Here is an 18,332-nt window from a genome sequence, read left to right as displayed (position 1 = left end):
GGGCCCATTACATTATATAAATATGCCATCCAGTACTATATCGATGTTGGCCCAATCTCTCAATGGTGAAGAATCACTTTAAAAATCAAATAATTCTCGTATCCACATTTGGATTCGGATCTTCACCAACATCGAAACAATTCGTCCTTGCACACACCGAACCGGTCCACCAAGTTTCATCCGAATCCGTCCACAACTTTTTGAGATATCGTGCTATATATCGGTTTAGCCCAATCTCTCAATGGTGAAGAATCACTTTAGAAATTCTAGTAGTCCGATTCAGATCCGGATCTTCACCAAAATCTAATTAGTTCGTCCTTGTCACACACTGAACCTGTCCACAACTATTTCAGAAATCCTGCACACAAACAGACAGACAAACAGACAGAAAGGGGTGAAAACATAACTTCCTTCACCTTCGGTGGTGGAGGTAACAACCTCAGGAAGAAATATGATGGAGTTAATCTACTTTTTATGGATGCAGACAGTCATATTTTGAAAATCAATTTGGAAGATGCTTTTGAGGATATGATGCAAGACATCAATATTTATGATACAATCAATTACAAACCGAGTAGTCTGTTCTCTAAACAAGGGAAAAAAAAAGGTTATCAGACAGTTTAAATATGAATTGGGTGGAAAAATAATGAGTGAATTTGTCAGATTGCAAGCAAAGCTCTATGTTAATAAATACTTTTCTTCAAAGGATGGTGCTTCTAAATGTAATAAGAAGTTGAAGGGGAGAGAGAAAAATGTAATCAAAGGGACAATAGACTTTCAGCATTATTACAACTGTTTGGCTCTTAAGAAAGAAGAGTATTGAAAATGAATATGATAAGAAGTTGTAAACATCAACTATACACAGAAGAAGTAAATGAAAAGGCATTGGGGGCTTTTCATGATAAAATATACATTTTAGAAAATGGGAGTGACACCATACTCTGGATATAAGCATCAAAATATTAAAGAGTTAGATATACATAAGTGTGAAGATATAAGATAAAGTATAAGAGGAGTTAAGATATTTGAGTGATAAGATATACGTCACTAGATGGTATTCATGAAAAACATACCCTGCATAGTCTTGAGAAGGACTTGGTGTGAGCCAACTCTTGTTTTTTTTCTTCTTCCCTTTGACACAATATGGCTGACAGACCATGTGACCAATGACATTATCTTTCGCATTACAAATTCCTACAGGAGGAGGCACACCTTTGGTCAAAATTTCGTGTGAATCAGACCAACAATTGCAGCGAAATTTTTTTTCACACTGACCGGATCAAGTGTTACACTTGTCGAGTACTTGGTCTAAGACTCACGCCAAAGGACGAAGCCCATGCATTGTATGTAATTTTAGTGATGAAAGTGTGAAATAGATGCTGCAAAGAGAATTCCTGGGACAGGAGGCTGAATCGGCATACATGTACTGACCATGTTCACTGTCCAAATTAAAGGAAATTGCAAAAACTATGCCCTCCATTTGAGATGACCCACACAAATTTCACAAATAATTGTCGATCATCGTGCAATGTCATAAACCAACATAGATTGATATGAACGTCCTATTGGAGATGGTTATACCCGAAGGGCTGTTAGCGCAATTAAAATAGAGCCCAATGGCCAGAACCTGAAGTAGGACTGGAAATGGAACCAGAAGCATTAAAAGCAAAAATACACACTGCTTGCACTTGTACTTGAAATTGCGCCCATGAGAATTGATTGGGGCAAAATGCAGGCAAGTAAACAAAAAATAGGTTAGGACCCGGTGGACTATTTAGAAAGATTGCAAGCAGTGTTTAAAAAGCACTCGGGTCTGAAGGAGGCCAAATTAGAAATGCCCCTTTCACCACTTTTGTAAATGGGCTAATTGTGAAATTCTAGTCTGATGTAAAGAAACTATGCATAGATTGGGAGACGAAAGATACAGTGGCCCTTTTCCCAACACTTTCCCATTGCTATCGACAGATGGAACAAAAAGGAGCCGACACCGCTTCAAAATTGACGCAGAGTGTTGAAGCTATCACTAAGTTAAATGCAATAGCAAGTAAGTGCAATGCAAGGAGAAGGATGTAGAGGATACCGCAACTAAGAGAGAGGTATGCAAACAAATATGTGAGCAAGCCGTGGCCGAGGATTTAGCAACAGACCTTGTGTGGGCAGGAATGCATGCCATGTGTGCAGCCAAGCTGGACATTGGGCGAATCAGTGTCCAAACAAAGGTGTGCCAGTACAACGGCAAATCCAAAACCCAAATTATAACCCATGGCCCCAAAATCAGGCTGCATGGACCATGCAAGAACCATTCTCACAACAACAAGAACAGAGCGCCTGGGCGAAACATCATCAGCATTACCACGATTAACTTGTAAAACTTCTGACGAACCAACCCTCACAATGAAGGCAGCAGGACAAGAAATCCCCTTCCTAATAAATACAAGTGCCACTCGCTCAACAATTAAGCAAAGTGACTTTCTGAATGTTCCGCTGTCACAAACATGTTTGAATGTAATTGGAGTATCAGGAATCCCAAATCAACTATAACTAAAGAATTACGTGTGGAATTGGGACCATTGTCTGGACAGCATGCATTTTTGTAAGCAGCAGATAGTCTGGTGAACTTATTGGGCAGAGATTTGTTATGCAGTCTAAATTGCACAGTGAAGTGTTCTCCTGATGGAGTTTATTTAGAAATGCCGCAGTCATCATGTGAAACTGTTTTGAATTTGCTGCAGACAACCAATGACGCCCTTGTGTATTGGTGGAATTTGGATGATGATTGTCATTCTAGTACTTTGAATGTTCGTTTTGCAAATTTGACAGATTGTATGTCTCAAGTGCAGGACTGGATAATTCATAACCAAATAGACCTTTCACAGTGGAAACCTCATCTGCACTGTACAGCATACCATGATGCAAGGAGTGATGATGCAGGTTGTGCAGAGAAAACATCTCCACACCGACAACAAATGCATGACGTAATGTTGAGATCATTGTGGATAGGACAACAGGGAACAGATATGGAGGTACACCTGCCAAAAGAACAATTGGAACTATTTAATCAACCACCTGAGATAACACTACACGTTACTTTGGCTGTGGGTGAGGGATATCGAGCCAAGGATATAGGTCCAATGATCACTCTGATGAAGACAGCCTCGCAGGCAACAGCTTTAGGAACCTTTCATGATGCCCAGCACTGGCAAACAGGCTCTGATGGATTTTGATGGGAAAGAAAGAGTGAGACAACTTTTTTCACCTTAATGGTGATTGACATCCTACATGCAGCTGCCATGAATGTCTCTCTTGATGAATAGATCAGGTTCCGAACTGTCTGTGGAGAACGCATTCAAATGATGAGGACAAATTAAGAGTATGCGACCAGTCAAAATTACGATAGACATGTCTAAACCATGGCCTCGTAAGCCTCAATACCAACTACGACAAGAGATGGAAGCTGCTATAGCCACTGTTATTCCGTTTTTGCTGAAACAGGGAATTATTGTTCCAATTACAACCCCTAGTTGTATACACCAAACTTACCTGCAAAGAAACCAGGAAAGATGATATCACGTTTTGCACAAGACTTAAGGGCTGTAAATGACTGCATCATACCTGCGTATCCAATAGTTCCAAACCCTGTCACCATACTGTCCAGCATTCCGAGTGATACAAAGTGTTACCCAGTTGGAAATCTTTGCTCTGCTTTCTTTTCCGTTCCAATTCACCCAGATTACCAATTTATTTTTGCATTTGCGCATCAAGGAAAACAGCGTACGTGGATGGAACTTCGTCAAGGACACATGGAAAGTCCGACTTTGTTTTCCCGGGCACTCCAAGAAGACTAAAGTGATATCATTTTTCGCAGAGGTTCCACACTGATACAGTACGTAGATGACTTGCTCGTGTGTTTTCCTTCAGAAGAAGTGTGTGTACAGGACACTGTGGTTTTGTTGACTGCATGGAGCAAAGGACACAAAGCTTAAAAAGATAAACTGCAGTTTTGCCAGGAGGAAGTTAAATATCTTGGGCACATCTTAACATAAAAAAAAATATTAGGCTCCTTTCTCCAGAATGTGCAGCCGCAATACCGGCACTACGAAAACCAACTACCGTGAAACAAATGAAGTCTTTTCTGGGAGCAACAGGCCACTGTAGAGAGTGCATCATTGACTATGCTCTTTTTGTCTCGCCCACTGTTGGATATTAGTTCTGTGAGTTGCCAGACGCTTTAGTTTGGATATCAGAAGCAGAAGCATTTGTAGTGCATAAACGCACCCTTTTCACAGCTCTCACATTCAGATTTCCAGATTACAGCAAGCCTTTCTCTCTGTTCTCCCAAGAAACGCATGGCTTTGCTCAAGTGATACTCACACAGATACATGGAGATAAGATGCGTCCCGTTGCCTACGATAGCATAAAGCTAGACCCCGTGGCTTTAGGATTTCCACCATATTTGAGGGCAGTAGCAACAGCCTCCTATGCAGTACAAACTGCAGAATCTCTTGTTTTAGGCATAATGTTAATCCTTCAGGTGCCACATGCCGTTGCCAATGTCCTATTAAGAGCAAGAACACAGCATTTATCAGCTTCAGGAGCTACCACATATAAACATGTGTCAATAGCTGCGACTCATATCACAATTCAATGATGTCCGCCGCTGAACCCTGCTTCTCTCTTGCCTACTGCTGAAGACTATCCACTGAAAACTTTCTCAGCAATATCTTTACAGGATGCTGACAGCATGAACAAGAGTAAGTATTGGGTTTGTTCACAACTTCCTCACTCATCCAAGCATGCGTTGCCCCTCTTGGCAGTTCCATTTCAAAAGGAAGATATGTGCAGATTTTTGGTACATCGACAAGATAACCTGACTTTAAGTAGAGTAAAAAAGAGACAACCATGGAAATAAGAAGGAGAAAGGCAGAGACAACAGGTAAATGGAAAAAAGCGGGATGTGAGTGTGCAAATTACAAGAGATGGTACTACCCTCGGTATGAAGAAAAAGCAATCCAATTAAGCAGTATGAATGGATTGGAGGTATACCCACCACATTTTGAAGTTAGGAATAAAGAAATAGGAATCGTTTGTCTAGTTCGTTGGAAAGGTGATGGACGTTATTTGGGTAACTCAACATGTCAACATTATGCTGAACATCTTAAAGAAAGGGTGGTAATTAAAGGACTAACCATAGGGTAAGGATAGACATATATATATATATATATATATATATATATATATATATATATATATATATATATATATATATATATATATATATATATATATATATATATATATATATATATATATACACACACAAGGGAATAACCTCACAGAACCCCAAGCAGCCTTAAATAATACATATTTCATATGTGGACATCGGGCATATCCATGGTTGACCTTTGGATGGACAAGGTCCTGTTATTTGGAATATGTGATACCCCAAATCCATATTTCCGACAAATCACCTTTTCTGCCACAGAATAGATTGAAAAGATTTATACTGACCCGTTTCATGGTCAGGTTTTCGGCGACTAAACCATCTCCCCTACCAGGTTTCCTGATGAGGGTGATTGCAAATGGACACCCAGCAGGATTAAAAACAAAACCTGTCAAAGGGCGGATTAGCTCCTTGTGAGCCAATGGCCATCCATATCTAGTGCCCAACGGTGTCTGCAGACATCCTCCTGCAGTTGGGTCACTTTTATACAGGAGGTTGGTGGCAGTATTTGCACTACGACCACCGTAAAACCCTTCATTCCACAAAACGTACCACAAAGAAATCTGAAAACCCACTCCGTGGGAGTACCTCCTGTGCAGCTGCCCTCCGCAGGGCAGATCACTGGATGACGGGATCACTGGGGCAAAGCCTTTGGGACCACCACTCTTTGATGATAGGAGGAAAACCATGGGGTAAACATCCCAGGGCAGATTGCATTAGTGTGTGTCAGGGTGGTGCTGAGGTGCGTCCACCATACGGCACGTTTGGACATCGGTATTACAGCATTCTGAGGTTCGGAGACTGGATTGCGATGAGATCATGGTGGGTGGTCACACCTACTATTGGTCCGGTCACTCGGATGCTTACCTTGTCCAAGGAGTTGCTGTAGCTGTGTCCAATGAGCTGATTCCAATGGTAATTGAGGAAACACTGGTCAACGAGCATATAATGAGACTAAGGATTCATCACTCCTTGGGTGTCATTTCTCTGGTCTCTGTATATGCTCCGACTAAGGCGAGTGATCTCACCGTGAAGGACACATTCTATGTCATGCTTGAGTCTGGTTGATCAGTGCCCCAGGTGAGATAATATTCTAGTCTTGGGGCATTTCAATGCATCGACTGGAACCGTCGTTATGGTAATGAGATATGTGTTGGTTCCCAAGGGTCTGGGACTGTGAACCAGAATAGCACTAAGTTCCTTGATTTTGCAAGAAGTTGTTGACTTTGGGTGGTTCGTTCATGGCTTCAGCACCCACAGACTAATCACTCGACTTGGTATTCCAATGCTGATGGTGTGGCAAAGGAGACTGACCATGTGCTCGTTTATGGTCGCTGGAGGATGGTCCAGAACTACAGGGTCTACCAGAGTGCTCAGTTCCTCAATACCAACCACAGGCTTGTTGTAGCAACTCTGAAGTCGCAGCTCAAATACGGGAGAATGGTACCATCCTGGATTCCTTGTCTTGGCTGGATGTTGGCAAGCTCAAGGATAAGAGGGTAGCTGAGGAGTTTGCGAACAGGCTGAGTGGAGATTTGGGGAGTCTGGGGTGCTTTGGGGAATCCTGAAGACGGCGAAGAAGAATTTTGTCTCTCAAGGGACACTGGATACCATTGACCAGAGTCGCAGCGCCAGGCCGAGTAGCAGAGCTGAGCTGTTCAGAGAGCTGAGGCGTAAAACTGTGCGTGTGCTCAGGATGGACAAAGAGGTCTATGTGTGAGAAATCTGTAAGGGGGTAGAGCATTGCCTGTGGTCAAGCGATTCTCATCCTGCTTACAGGGAAATTCACGCATTGCATTCCTCCAAGCCTGTCTCTTGGTGTATTACAGTTAGAGTGGAGGGTGGTGGGATCTTGACAGAGGAGTCCGAAGTGAAGGCCGGCTGGGCCGGTTACTTTGAGCGGCTACACCAGGCTGATCCACCAGCTGTCAAGTTGGATGTCAGGGATGTTACCATCCACATTGCTGACCCTCTAATCAACTGTGATCCATCTTTGATTGTGGAAACACTGGCTATGGTGAACCAATTGAAATGGGGTAAAGCTCCTGGGATCTGTGGCATCCATGCTGATATCCTCAAGGCTGGTGGAACTGCTGTACTCACATTATTGCACGTAGTTCTCTGCTCTGCCTGGAACACAGGCATCATCACAACTGACTGGAAAGAGGGGCCATGTTGTCCCTCTCTGGAAAGGGAAAGGTGATCTCCAGGACTGCAGCAACTCCCGAGGGGTGACGCTGCTCTCAGTGCTGAGCAAGGTCTTTGCTTGGGTAATTCTTGATAGGATTCGTCACAATCTGCTTGAGCACCAGCATCCAGAGCAGTCAGGCTTTACAACAAAGAGGTCAACGATTGACCGTATCCTTGCTCTTCGGGTCCTCACTGAATGCAGGCGAGAGTTTTGGCAGGGGCTGCTTATGGCGTATGTTGATCTCGGCAAAGCATTCGATTCATTGAATCAGGATATCCTCTGGAGGAATCTTGGTCTTCGTGGGGTGCCACCAAAACTTGTCAATCTGATGTCTGAGTTGTTATGGGTTAACGTTAAGGTTCGGGTAAGTTTCGGTTAGGTTTGGGCTGTGCTTCGGAGAATCCAGTGTCTGAACTATACTTTGAAACTAAAAATGCTGTGAGATGTGGTGATACCATTTCTGACTTATTTCCAGTTGTAACTGGAGTTCATCAGGGGTGTGTACTGGCTCCCACACTATTCAGCACTTGTATGGACTGGATTCTAGGGAGGATGTCAGAGAGATCAAGCTGCGGTGCATCAGTTGGCAATATCAAGATCTCTGACCTTGATTTCGCGGATGATGCAGTCATTGTTGCGGAGACTCCAGACATTATTTGGGGGGCCCTCGAGGTGCTGAATGAGGAGTCGGAGCCACTGGGACCAAGGGTTTCCTTGGTCAAAACAAAGATCCAGGCTTTCAATGACATATTGGATGCTGCCATCTTGTCTGTACCTGTTTGTTGGGAGGATGTTGAGGTCACGGAGAGATTTACTTACCTTGGCAGTGATATTCATGTCTCTGCTGGATGTGAGCCTGGGGAGTCATGGATTCACTGGTTCATGGGGTGTGATGCTGCCGGTACCTGTGCAGGAGAACGAAAGTCTGAATCTTCAGTTCCTTGGTGCTTCCAGTCTTGATCTATGGATGTGAGGCTTGGACTCTGACAAGGGGTCTGAGACTGTGACTTAATTCCTTTGCTTCCAGGTCTCTTCGGAGAATCCTTGGCCATCGCTGTTAGGACTTTGTGTCCAATGAGCGGTTGCTGAGAGACTCAAATGAGATTTATTACCTACATAGTCCATGAGCATCAGCTGCAGCTGTACAGACATGTGGCTCATTTTCCTAATGCTGATCATGCTCACCAGGTTCTCTCAGTACTGGCGCTGGAGTACTGGCGGAAAGTGGACACTTCATATGCCCTGCTCCGACACATGCTCCCATACCTGACCTGATATCCCTCTTGAGACCAGAAGGAGCCATTACTCAGGAAGATTGATGGGCATAAGAGCAAGTTATCATCGAATAACACTGGGGTATGTTGAAGATGGCTATTCTGCCAAGATCTGTCTTGCAAGGAAAACCGAAGACAGGCAAAGTTGCATAAATACCCTTTGCTCCCAGATTTGTCTAGTGGACCGACTAATCAAAATCTGACCTTGAGGATGGTGAAAGCTCTGGAAACAGGTAAAATTAATCCCAAATTCAATTTCATTTGAAAACTCGCCTGATTTTGAAAATTATGAAAACTTTGAATTTGAAAACTTTGGCATTTCATATGCCGCATATTGCCCTTGATAAGGAAAAAAAGGGGAAATGTGGAAGTGGTTTTCAAATCAAAAAGTATTTCGAAAATTTTTTTGAAATTGTAAGCAGTTCAAATAGATAATGTTCAAATGAAGTATATTAATTGAATTGACTAAAGGTCTGAAACATGTTGTCAAGCTGTGAAGCCTGGGTGTTCTTGCAAAATGCATGGTTTTGCAAGATAAGATGTCATCTTCTCCTCATCTCTGTTTGAGAGGCGACTTGTGGGGCTTTCGCAATGCAAAATGTGAAGCTTGTAATATCGAACAGCAATTAATGCACATTTGAAAGTTTTTGCATTCTGTTTTAATGAAATATAAATCAGTAAGAATTTCTGCTTGTTGAAGAAGTTGGGTTTTTTATTTTAATAAGAAGCTATGTGGAATGTGAAAACATGTAAGGGAATTAGTCACGGCCTTTTCTGTACTCTTAAAGCATTTTTTGGACTTCTCAGCTGAAAAATTTTAGGTTGCAACTAATGTGATAAAATGAAAACATTCTGCCCACATCACAATATTGATTAAAACCCATGTGATATGTGTCGATGCAATTTCTCCAAAATTAGCATAATGGGTTTGAGGGTGATAAAAACAACAATAAAATGTCAATTAAACTTGATATTAAAATTAATGTATTGTTATAAATCTGTAATGGAAAATGTACTCAAATATGGTATGATGCTATATGCTTGAACATGTATCAATTTTAATTTTAATTTACACAATCATATCTTATCTCTGTATTGAAAGATGATTTACCTGTCTAGTAAAGATGTTGAAAACAGGCTGACCTTTCAACTAAAACTTTAAATTGCCTATCATTTAAATCGATCCTGCTTACCAAGGGACTTTAATGAAATGATAGGTACATGGCATCAGCAAGCTTGTCAGGTCAGGTATGGGAGCATGTGCCAGAACAGCGCGTCGCTGCGTCCACTTTACGCCGGTACTCCAGGGGCCTCCGTCTGGCCATCCCCCAGGCAGATGCCAGGCCCATCCCCATCTCCTTGAGATGATGGTCAACCTGCTGCAACCATGAGGCACGTGGTCGGCCCACTGGCCTCCTCCACTCATGAGACTCCCTCGCTGAGAGAATCTGGTGAGCAGGATCAGAGTCAGGAAAACGAGCCACATGTTCATACAGCCGCAACTGACGCTCGCGGACTATGCAGGTAACAAATCTCATCCGAGTCTCTCTCAGCAACCGCTCGTTGGACACAAAATCCGACCAGCGATAGCCAAGGATTCTCCGAAGACACCTGGTACCAAAGGAATTAAGTCTCCATCTCAGATCCTTGGTCAGAGTCCAAGTCTCGCACCTATAGAGCAAGACTGGAAGTACCAAGGACCTGAAGACTCGGACTTTCATCCTCCCGCACAGGTACCGGCAGCGCCACACACCATGATCCAGTGAATCCATGACTCCCCAGGCCCGACCCAGATGTCTATTGACCTCTGACTCGCAGCCAGCAGAGACATGAATATCACTGCCAAGGTAAGTGAATCTCTCCACGATCTCAACATCCTCACCACAAACAGACACAGACAGGACAGCAGCATCCAAGATGTCACCGAAAGCCTGGATCTTAGTTTTGACCCAAGAAACCCGTAATCCCAGCGGCTCCGACTCCTCATTCAGCACCTTGAGGGCCCCCAAGAGGATGTCTAAAGTCTCCGCAAAGATGACTGCATCATCTGCAAAATCAAGGTCCGAGATCTTGACATTCCCAAACGATGCACCGCAACTTGATCTCTCCGACATCCTCCCTAGAATCCAGTCCATACAAGTGCTGAAAAGTGTGGGGGCAAGTACACATCCCTGACGAACTCCAGTAACAACTGGAAATAAGTCAGAGATGGTACCACCACACTTCACAGCACTCTCAGTACCAGAGTAGAGTTCAGACATCAGATCGATCAGTTTTGGTGGCACCCCACGAAGACCAAGAATCCTCCAGAGGACATCCCGATTCACTGAATCGAACGCTTTACAGAAATCAACATAGGCTGCAAGCAGCCCCTGCTGAAACTCTCGTCTGCATTCGGTAAGGACACGAAGGGCAAGGATACGGTCAATCGTTGACCTCTTTGGTGTAAAGCCTGACTGCTCTGGACGCTGATGCTCAAGCAGATGGTGGCGAACCCTCTCAAGAATTATCCGAGCAATGACCTTGCCCGGCACTGAGAGCAGCGTCACCCCTCGGTAGTTGTTGCAGTCTTGGCGATCACCCTTCCCTTTCCAGAGAGGGACAACAAGGCCCCTCTTCCAGTCAGTTGGGATGATTCCTGTGTTCCAGGCAGAGCACAAAACTGCATGCAATGACACGAGTGCAGCATTTCCACCAGCCTTGAGAAGTTCGGCATGGATGCCACAGATCCCTGGAGCTTTGCCCCGTTTCAACTGGTTCACCACAGCCCGTGTTTCCACAAGCGTAGGTGGACCACAGTTGATTCGAGGGTCAGCAACAGGGATTGTAACACCCTTGACGTCCAACTCGACAGTTGGGGGATCAGCCTGGTACACCGCTCAAAGTAACCGGCCCAGCGGGCCTTCACTTCAGACTCCTCTGTCAAGAGCCGAGCACTCTCTGCTCGAACTGCAGTGCTCCGAGGGATGGGCTTGGATGAACGTAATGGGCGAATTCCCCTGTAAGCGGGACGAGAATCACCTGTCCACAGGTGATGCTCTACCCCCTCACAGATTCCTCGCACATAGGCCTCCTTGTCCACCCTCAGTGCACGTACAGTTTTAAGCCTCAGCTCCCTGAACAGCTCAGCTCTGCCATTCAGCCTGGCCCTGCGACTCTGGTCAATGGTATCCAGTGTCCCTTGAGAGACAAAATTCTTCTTTGCCCTGCGGTGAGCTCCAAGACATCCACCGGCAACATCAAGGACGGTGGTCTTGAAGGCGCTCCACAACTCTTCAGGACCCCCCAAAGCACCCAGACCCCCCAAGTGTCCATTCAGCCTGTTCGCAAACTCCTCAGCTACTCTCTCATCCCTGAGCTTGGCAACATCCAGCCTAGGCTGGGATGGTACCATTCTCCAGGATTTAAGGTGCAGCTTTAGAGTTGCTACAACAAGCCTGTGGTCAGTATTGAGGAATTGAGCACTCCGGTAGACCCTGCAGTTCTGGATCATCCTCCAACGACCGTCAATGAGGACATGGTCAATCTCCTTTGCCACACCGCCAGCGTTGGAATACCAAGTCCAGCGATGAGCTTGTGGGCGCTGAAACCATGAACCAGCCACCCTAAGTCCATGACTTCTTGCAAAGTCAAGGAACTTAGTGCTATTCTGGTTCATAGTTCCTGACCCAAGGGGACCAACACACACCTCATAACCATCCCTATCAGTTCCAGTCGATGCATTGAAATCCCCCAAGACTAGAAGTGTATCTCGTCTGGGGCACTGATCAACCACAGACTCGAGTGTGGCGTAGAATGCATCCTTCACGGTGAGATCACTCGCCTCAGTCGGAGCATAGACAGAGACCAGGGAAATGACACCTAAGGAGTGACGAATCCTTAATCTCATAATACGCTCGTTGACCGGTGTTACCTCAATTATCATTGGGGTCAGCTTATTGGACACAGCTACAGCAACTCCTTGGGTATGGTAACCATCAGAGCGACCAGACCAATAGTAGGTGTAACCACCCACCATTATCTCGCCGCAATCCGGTCTCCGAACCTCAGAGAGAGCTGCAATTCCGATGTCCAAACGCTTGAGCTCAGATGATAACAGAGACAGGTGATCATCCTCTCTTAGGGATAGGACATTCCAGGCACCCACCCGAAGGGACCGCCTCAGGTTAACCCAAGGAGACCGCCGTCTGGTGGACGACACCTCAGCACCACTCCGACACACTCTCCCGCAATCTGACCCAGGGATGTTACCCGTGGTTTCCCTCCTGTCATCAAAGATTGGGGGTCCCGAAGGCTTTGCCCCAATCCCGTCATCCGGTGAGCTGCCCTGCGAAGGGAAGCTGCACAGGAGGTACTCCCACGGAGTGGGTTTTCAGATTTTTTTGCGTTTTTGCGTTTTGCGGAATGAAGGGTTTTACGTTGGCCGGAGTGCAAATCCTGCCACCAACCTCCTAATAAGAAGTGACCCAACTGCAGGAGGACGTCCGCAGACACAGTTGGGCACTAGATATGGATGGCCGTTGGCTCACAAGGAGCTCCTCCGCCCTTTGACAGGTTTTGTTTTTAATCCTGCTGGGTGTCCATATCCAAACACCCCCCTCACCAGAAAACCTGGTGAGGGAGACGGTTTAGTCGCCGACAACCCAACCATGGAACAGGTTAGTACAGGTTTACATGGTACCTGTAGCAGGTCACAGATCGAACCTGACCTGACATTAAAATTTTTATTTACACAATCAATTTACACAATCATTTTAATTTTCACAACATCATATCTTATCTCTGTATTGAAAGATGATTTACCTGTCTAGTAAAGATGTTGAAAACAGGCTGACCTTTCAACTAAAACTTTAAATTGCCTATCATTTAAATCGATCCTGCTTACCAAGGGATTTTAATGAAATGATAGGTGCATGGCATCAGCAAGCTAGATAGTGGATATTTTTGCAGCTCAACTGGAATGTTGGTCAAAGGAAATGTCCAGATGTATTCATTAAGTTCTGATTGCTTCAAGATGATATATATTTCCCCAGCTTTTTATAAGCAGACTGACTTTTAACTGACATTCCAAAGAAATCCATCAAAGTACCAAAAGGGCTGCAGTCTTGATGTCATTCTGTCATTCTGTGCCAGAGAGAATCTACACATCCGGGTTTGAAATATATGCTACAATCCTTCACCAAGTCAAACTGGCTGCTGCACGAAGGTTGAAAATGATCTCCACCTGGGAATACCAAGACCTGACAAACTAGCGCCAGCGTTTGGAAATGAAAAAGAGCTACGTCTCACTGAGCACAACAAAAAGAACTCAATTTCTCCATGTATTTCAGAATCTGGAAGGCTGTGTTACTTTCTTAACATAACTCCATATGTATTTGTTTGTTTGTATTTTGTTTATGTTTGTTTGTGAAATAAATATTTCAAATGTACAGGAGGACCAAGGAATTTCTTCTCCACATGCTATAATTGAGAAGAACTTGATGGGAATATTCATTTTATTTGTGTTCTATAAATAAACGATGATATATTTATCAATCAAATTGACAAGAACGATTAAGTTATATGATTAAATAGCTTCTATATTCTGGTTTACTTTATATTTAAAAATAAATGTATTTTCGCTCCTATAAGTGTCCGTATTCTAAAAAGTGCTGAAGTCGTCATTTACCACTCACAAGCAGCTGTGTTTTTCATTATTCGATGTTGAGAAAGATGTTTGTGCTTTCGAATTTTGCTCCACAAGCAGTTCTTATCTTGTCTCACTGAAATTGTCTCATTGCTTTACTGTTTGCATCAGCATACAAAAAGGAACAGTTGTTGAGCACTTGAGAAAATTCCAGAATTGTCGGAGTGCCTCCCTCCATATGTATATTTCAAGTGATTCAACTCTTATATAAAAGATTAAAATAACCTGTGAGTACGTTTTAGTCAACACCATCCATCGCCTTTTGAGATACTGTGCGATATATCGGTTTAACCCTATCTCTCAAAGATGAAGAATCACTTAAAAAACATTATCGGATCCGGATCCGGATTTGGATTTTCACCAAAAATGAATAAATTCTTTCTTGTCACACACCCAACATGTCCACCAAGTTTCGTCATAATCCATCCACAACTTTTTGATATATCCTGTGCACAAAAACAAACAAACAAACAAGCAGTCATAGACTGGTACTTACGAAATCGTCAACTTGACCTCTGACCTTGTCTCATAAAAGCTGTCTCTAGAGAAGGTAGCGACGCAAACCAGAAGTTTCTACGATGATTCTGTACCAAACCATCAAAAATCGAATGTTTGACCTCACTGTGACCTTGACCTTTGACCGATTTTGACCAAAATCTAATCAGCGCTAGCAATCACCCTCCTGAATCACGTGGTCTAATTTGACATTGGTAGCTTCTTCCGTTCTCGAGTTATCGTGCCGACAAACAAACACACAAACACACAAACAAGCAGTCATAGACTGGTACTTACGAAATCGTCAACTTGACGTCTGACCTTGTCTAATAAAAGCTGTCTCTTGAGAAGGTAGCGACGCAAACCAGAAGTTTCTACGATGATTCTGTACCAAACCTCTCATTTCGACAACCGAGTATGAAGTATACTTAGCCATTACCAAAAGTGAAAACAGGATTGAAATTGACTTTAAAACGAGCGCGCAATGCCATATGTTACAATCCCCCTCATTAGCATAATCTTCAGTTAAGCCTCAGACACGACACCCGACATAAATCTCATAAAACATCCGATTTTTACCAGAATTTCGACAACCGAGTATTAAGCATACTTAGCCATTACCAAAAGTGAAAACAGGATTGAAATTGACTTTAAAACGAGCGCGTAATGCCGTGTGTTACAATCCCCCTCATTAGCATAATCTTCCGTTAAGCCTCAGACACGACACCCGACATAAATCTCATAAAACATCCGATTTTTACCAGAATTTCGACAACCGAGTGTTAAGCATACTTAACCGTTACGTAAAGTGAAAACAGAATTGCGATCCGAGTTAAAACGAACTCGTAACGTCGACCAAAGCAAAAATCTCCATTTCTACACGCAATTATTTAATATTATTTTATCAAAGTCACAAAACCGTAATATTCGGCCATCCACTAACAATCTTTACATAATCCGACGGCTTAGCGAGTCAGGCATGCGACGATAACTTTTATTGGGATAAAAAATGACTTTTAAACACCATCTTTATCGAAAACACCGTCAGCGCGCACACGTAAAACCTTTACGTGACTCAACGCCGCGTCTGCTCGAGCGCGCTGCACCACGTGACGAGCCGTGACACGGTGAGTGAAATATTTTTTATACAATCTTAAAACGTCTCCAAAACATCCGATTTTTAACAGAATTTCGACAACCGAGTGTTGAGCGTCCTAAGCGATCGCAAAAACCAATGACAAAATTAAAATCAAAGTTAAAACGAACTCGTAATGTCGACCGAAGCAAAAATACTCCATTTCTCCACATGAATTTACGGAATTATGTTTGACCTCACTGTGACCTTGACCTTTGACCGATTTTGACCAAAATCTAATCAGCGCTAGCTATCCCCCTCCTGAATCAAGTGGTGTAATTTGACATTGGTCGCTTCTTCCGTTCTCGAGTTATCGTGCCTACAAACAAACAAACACACAAACACAAACAAACAAACACACAAACAGAGGACGGAAGTCATCAATATACTTACGATTTCGTAAGTAACAAACACACAAACAGATGACTTCTTTATGAATGATGAATCTTTAGATTTCGTAAGTAATAAGAAAGATGTCATGCATAGCATGATACTTGTGAAATCCAGAAAACAAATTTGACCTTAAAGAGAATTGGTGGTTAAATTAAATGACCAAATCTGCAAATCCTCTTCAAATGTCAAATCAATCAGATGAAAATGAAGAATGTTAGATATTTGGCCGATGATGACATTTGGGCCTTTGTTGACCTTTTGACCTATCCATGTATCCATTGGGCCCATATGCTGTGCAGAGCGTTGGTGCTGCCTAAGAAATCTCCTTGGCTATTGGGCACAATCCTGGACGGGTCGTCACTCCGACACAGGATACCAGCAAGCTGGCACTCATTTTGCTGACCGTCGGAAGGATGACAGGCAGAGTCAACACCACCTGGTATTAATTCAACAACCGAGTGGGATTTTAACTCAGGATCTTCGGATCCCGAGCCCACCATTAAGGAAAAGGGATGAAGTTGGCAAAATTGCAAATGCTGTCTTCTTTCATTGAGCAAGCAAGCAACATTTCACATCTGATGCAATTTAAATGTTCTTATAGCAGTGAGGTGCTCCATTTGAAACTTTTTGTTCGAGATAGGTAGCTTTTCGATGTCTCAGGTCTGTAATAAAAATTTGTATTGATGTCAAAGCCAGTGACTAATTGCAAATTAATAGTAGGATTCCACTTCGACATTGGCGCCTGTCTTTATCTGGAGAATTTCAAGACATTATTCTAGCTCTCGCCAGGTTCGCTCGAGCATGCTTGTGTTGACACTTGCAATGGCATCAATGATCTGCTGTAACAAACTTTTTGAGTTGCTTAACAATACGCAGAAAACTACTTCAAATTAAATTACCCCATTCGGAATTTGGCATCTTCTAAAATGAGCAAATACAACCTGTTGTTTTGCTGACGGGAATATTAAGGGAAGGAGAGACGAAATAGTTGGGAGAGAGGATGAAGGGGGAGAAAGAAAGGAGGGAAGGGAGAAAGAAAGGGGCGAGGTGGAGAAAGAGATGAGGGAGGAGGAGAAAGAGAGGAGAGAGGGGGAAAAAGAGAGGAGGGAGAGGGAGAAAGAGGAGGGAGAGGGAGAAAAAGAGGAGTGAGTGGGGAGAGAGGAAGGAGAGAAGAGAGGCGAGAAAGGAGGGAGGTGGGAGAGAGTGGAGGAAGGGGGAGAGAGGGAGGAGGGAGGGAAAGTGGAGGGAGGAGGGAGGGAAGGGGAGGGAGGAATGAAGGAGCGAGGAGGCAGCAAGGAAGGGTGGGGAGTTAGCAGGGGTTTAGTAAGGGGGAAGAGCGAGGAAGGGGGAGAGCTGAGGAAGGTGGGAAGAGCGAGGAAGGCGTGGGGGGTTGGGAGGTGTAGGGAGAGCGACACCTCACCAAACATCACTATACAATCCGGGAAGATGAGTGGGAGCGAGGAGAATGGGGGAGCAAGGAGGATGGGGGAGTGAGTAGGGGGGTTTTGGAGGAGGTAAGCCTGAGGGGAAGGGGGCACCTCTCACCTGCCCAATGTCCAGAGCTGGATTAATACTGCGGCCAACATCCATCACAATGTGTGTACTCAGTGCCTGTTGGGTACAACAACTGAATCATTGCATCTGAGGAATAAAAAACAATCAAATATAAGTCGTTTAACCTCACAAAGATACCACATTAGATTTTACTTGCTGTTTAGGCTGGAACAGCCTTACTTATTTCACCACCACAATTGTTCCCACGTTATCGTGGTGTCTGCGAGGAAAAGTTTTTGGCCCAAGTCTTTCAAGAACCACATGGCCAACCCTGCTATTTGACAGTCGGTGCATTGGCCAGAAATTTGTTATTTCTGTAATACTGGTGATAACTCGAGTACTCTTCATGAAAGACATCATGGGATCCATAACATCCACAAACT

General features: G+C 43.9%; 1 protein-coding gene across 5 annotated transcripts in view; it reads right to left on the bottom strand.

Moving 5' to 3' along the window:
- Positions 1-18,332, bottom strand: part of LOC147025695 (xanthine dehydrogenase/oxidase-like) — a 400,539-nt gene that overhangs the window by 57,626 nt on the left and 324,581 nt on the right. For 4 of the 5 annotated variants that reach the window (XM_085880369.1, XM_085880370.1, XM_085880372.1 and 1 more), the window contains one exon: positions 17,941-18,006. In XM_085880369.1, coding sequence (XP_085736495.1) covers positions 17,941-18,006 — 66 coding nt within the window. Of the gene's footprint in view, positions 1-17,940; positions 18,037-18,332 lie in introns of all 5 variants that reach the window. The other variant, XR_015057977.1, reaches the window with a different exon arrangement.

The sequence above is a fragment of the Eptatretus burgeri genome, chromosome 5 (assembly GCF_056783735.1).
Source record: "Eptatretus burgeri isolate ZD-2024b chromosome 5, Ebu_testis_v1, whole genome shotgun sequence".
In the NCBI taxonomy this organism is placed as follows: Eukaryota; Metazoa; Chordata; class Myxini; order Myxiniformes; family Myxinidae; genus Eptatretus; species Eptatretus burgeri.
Note: the sequence above shows the minus strand (reverse complement) of the source record. Positions and strands in the feature narration are given on the sequence as shown.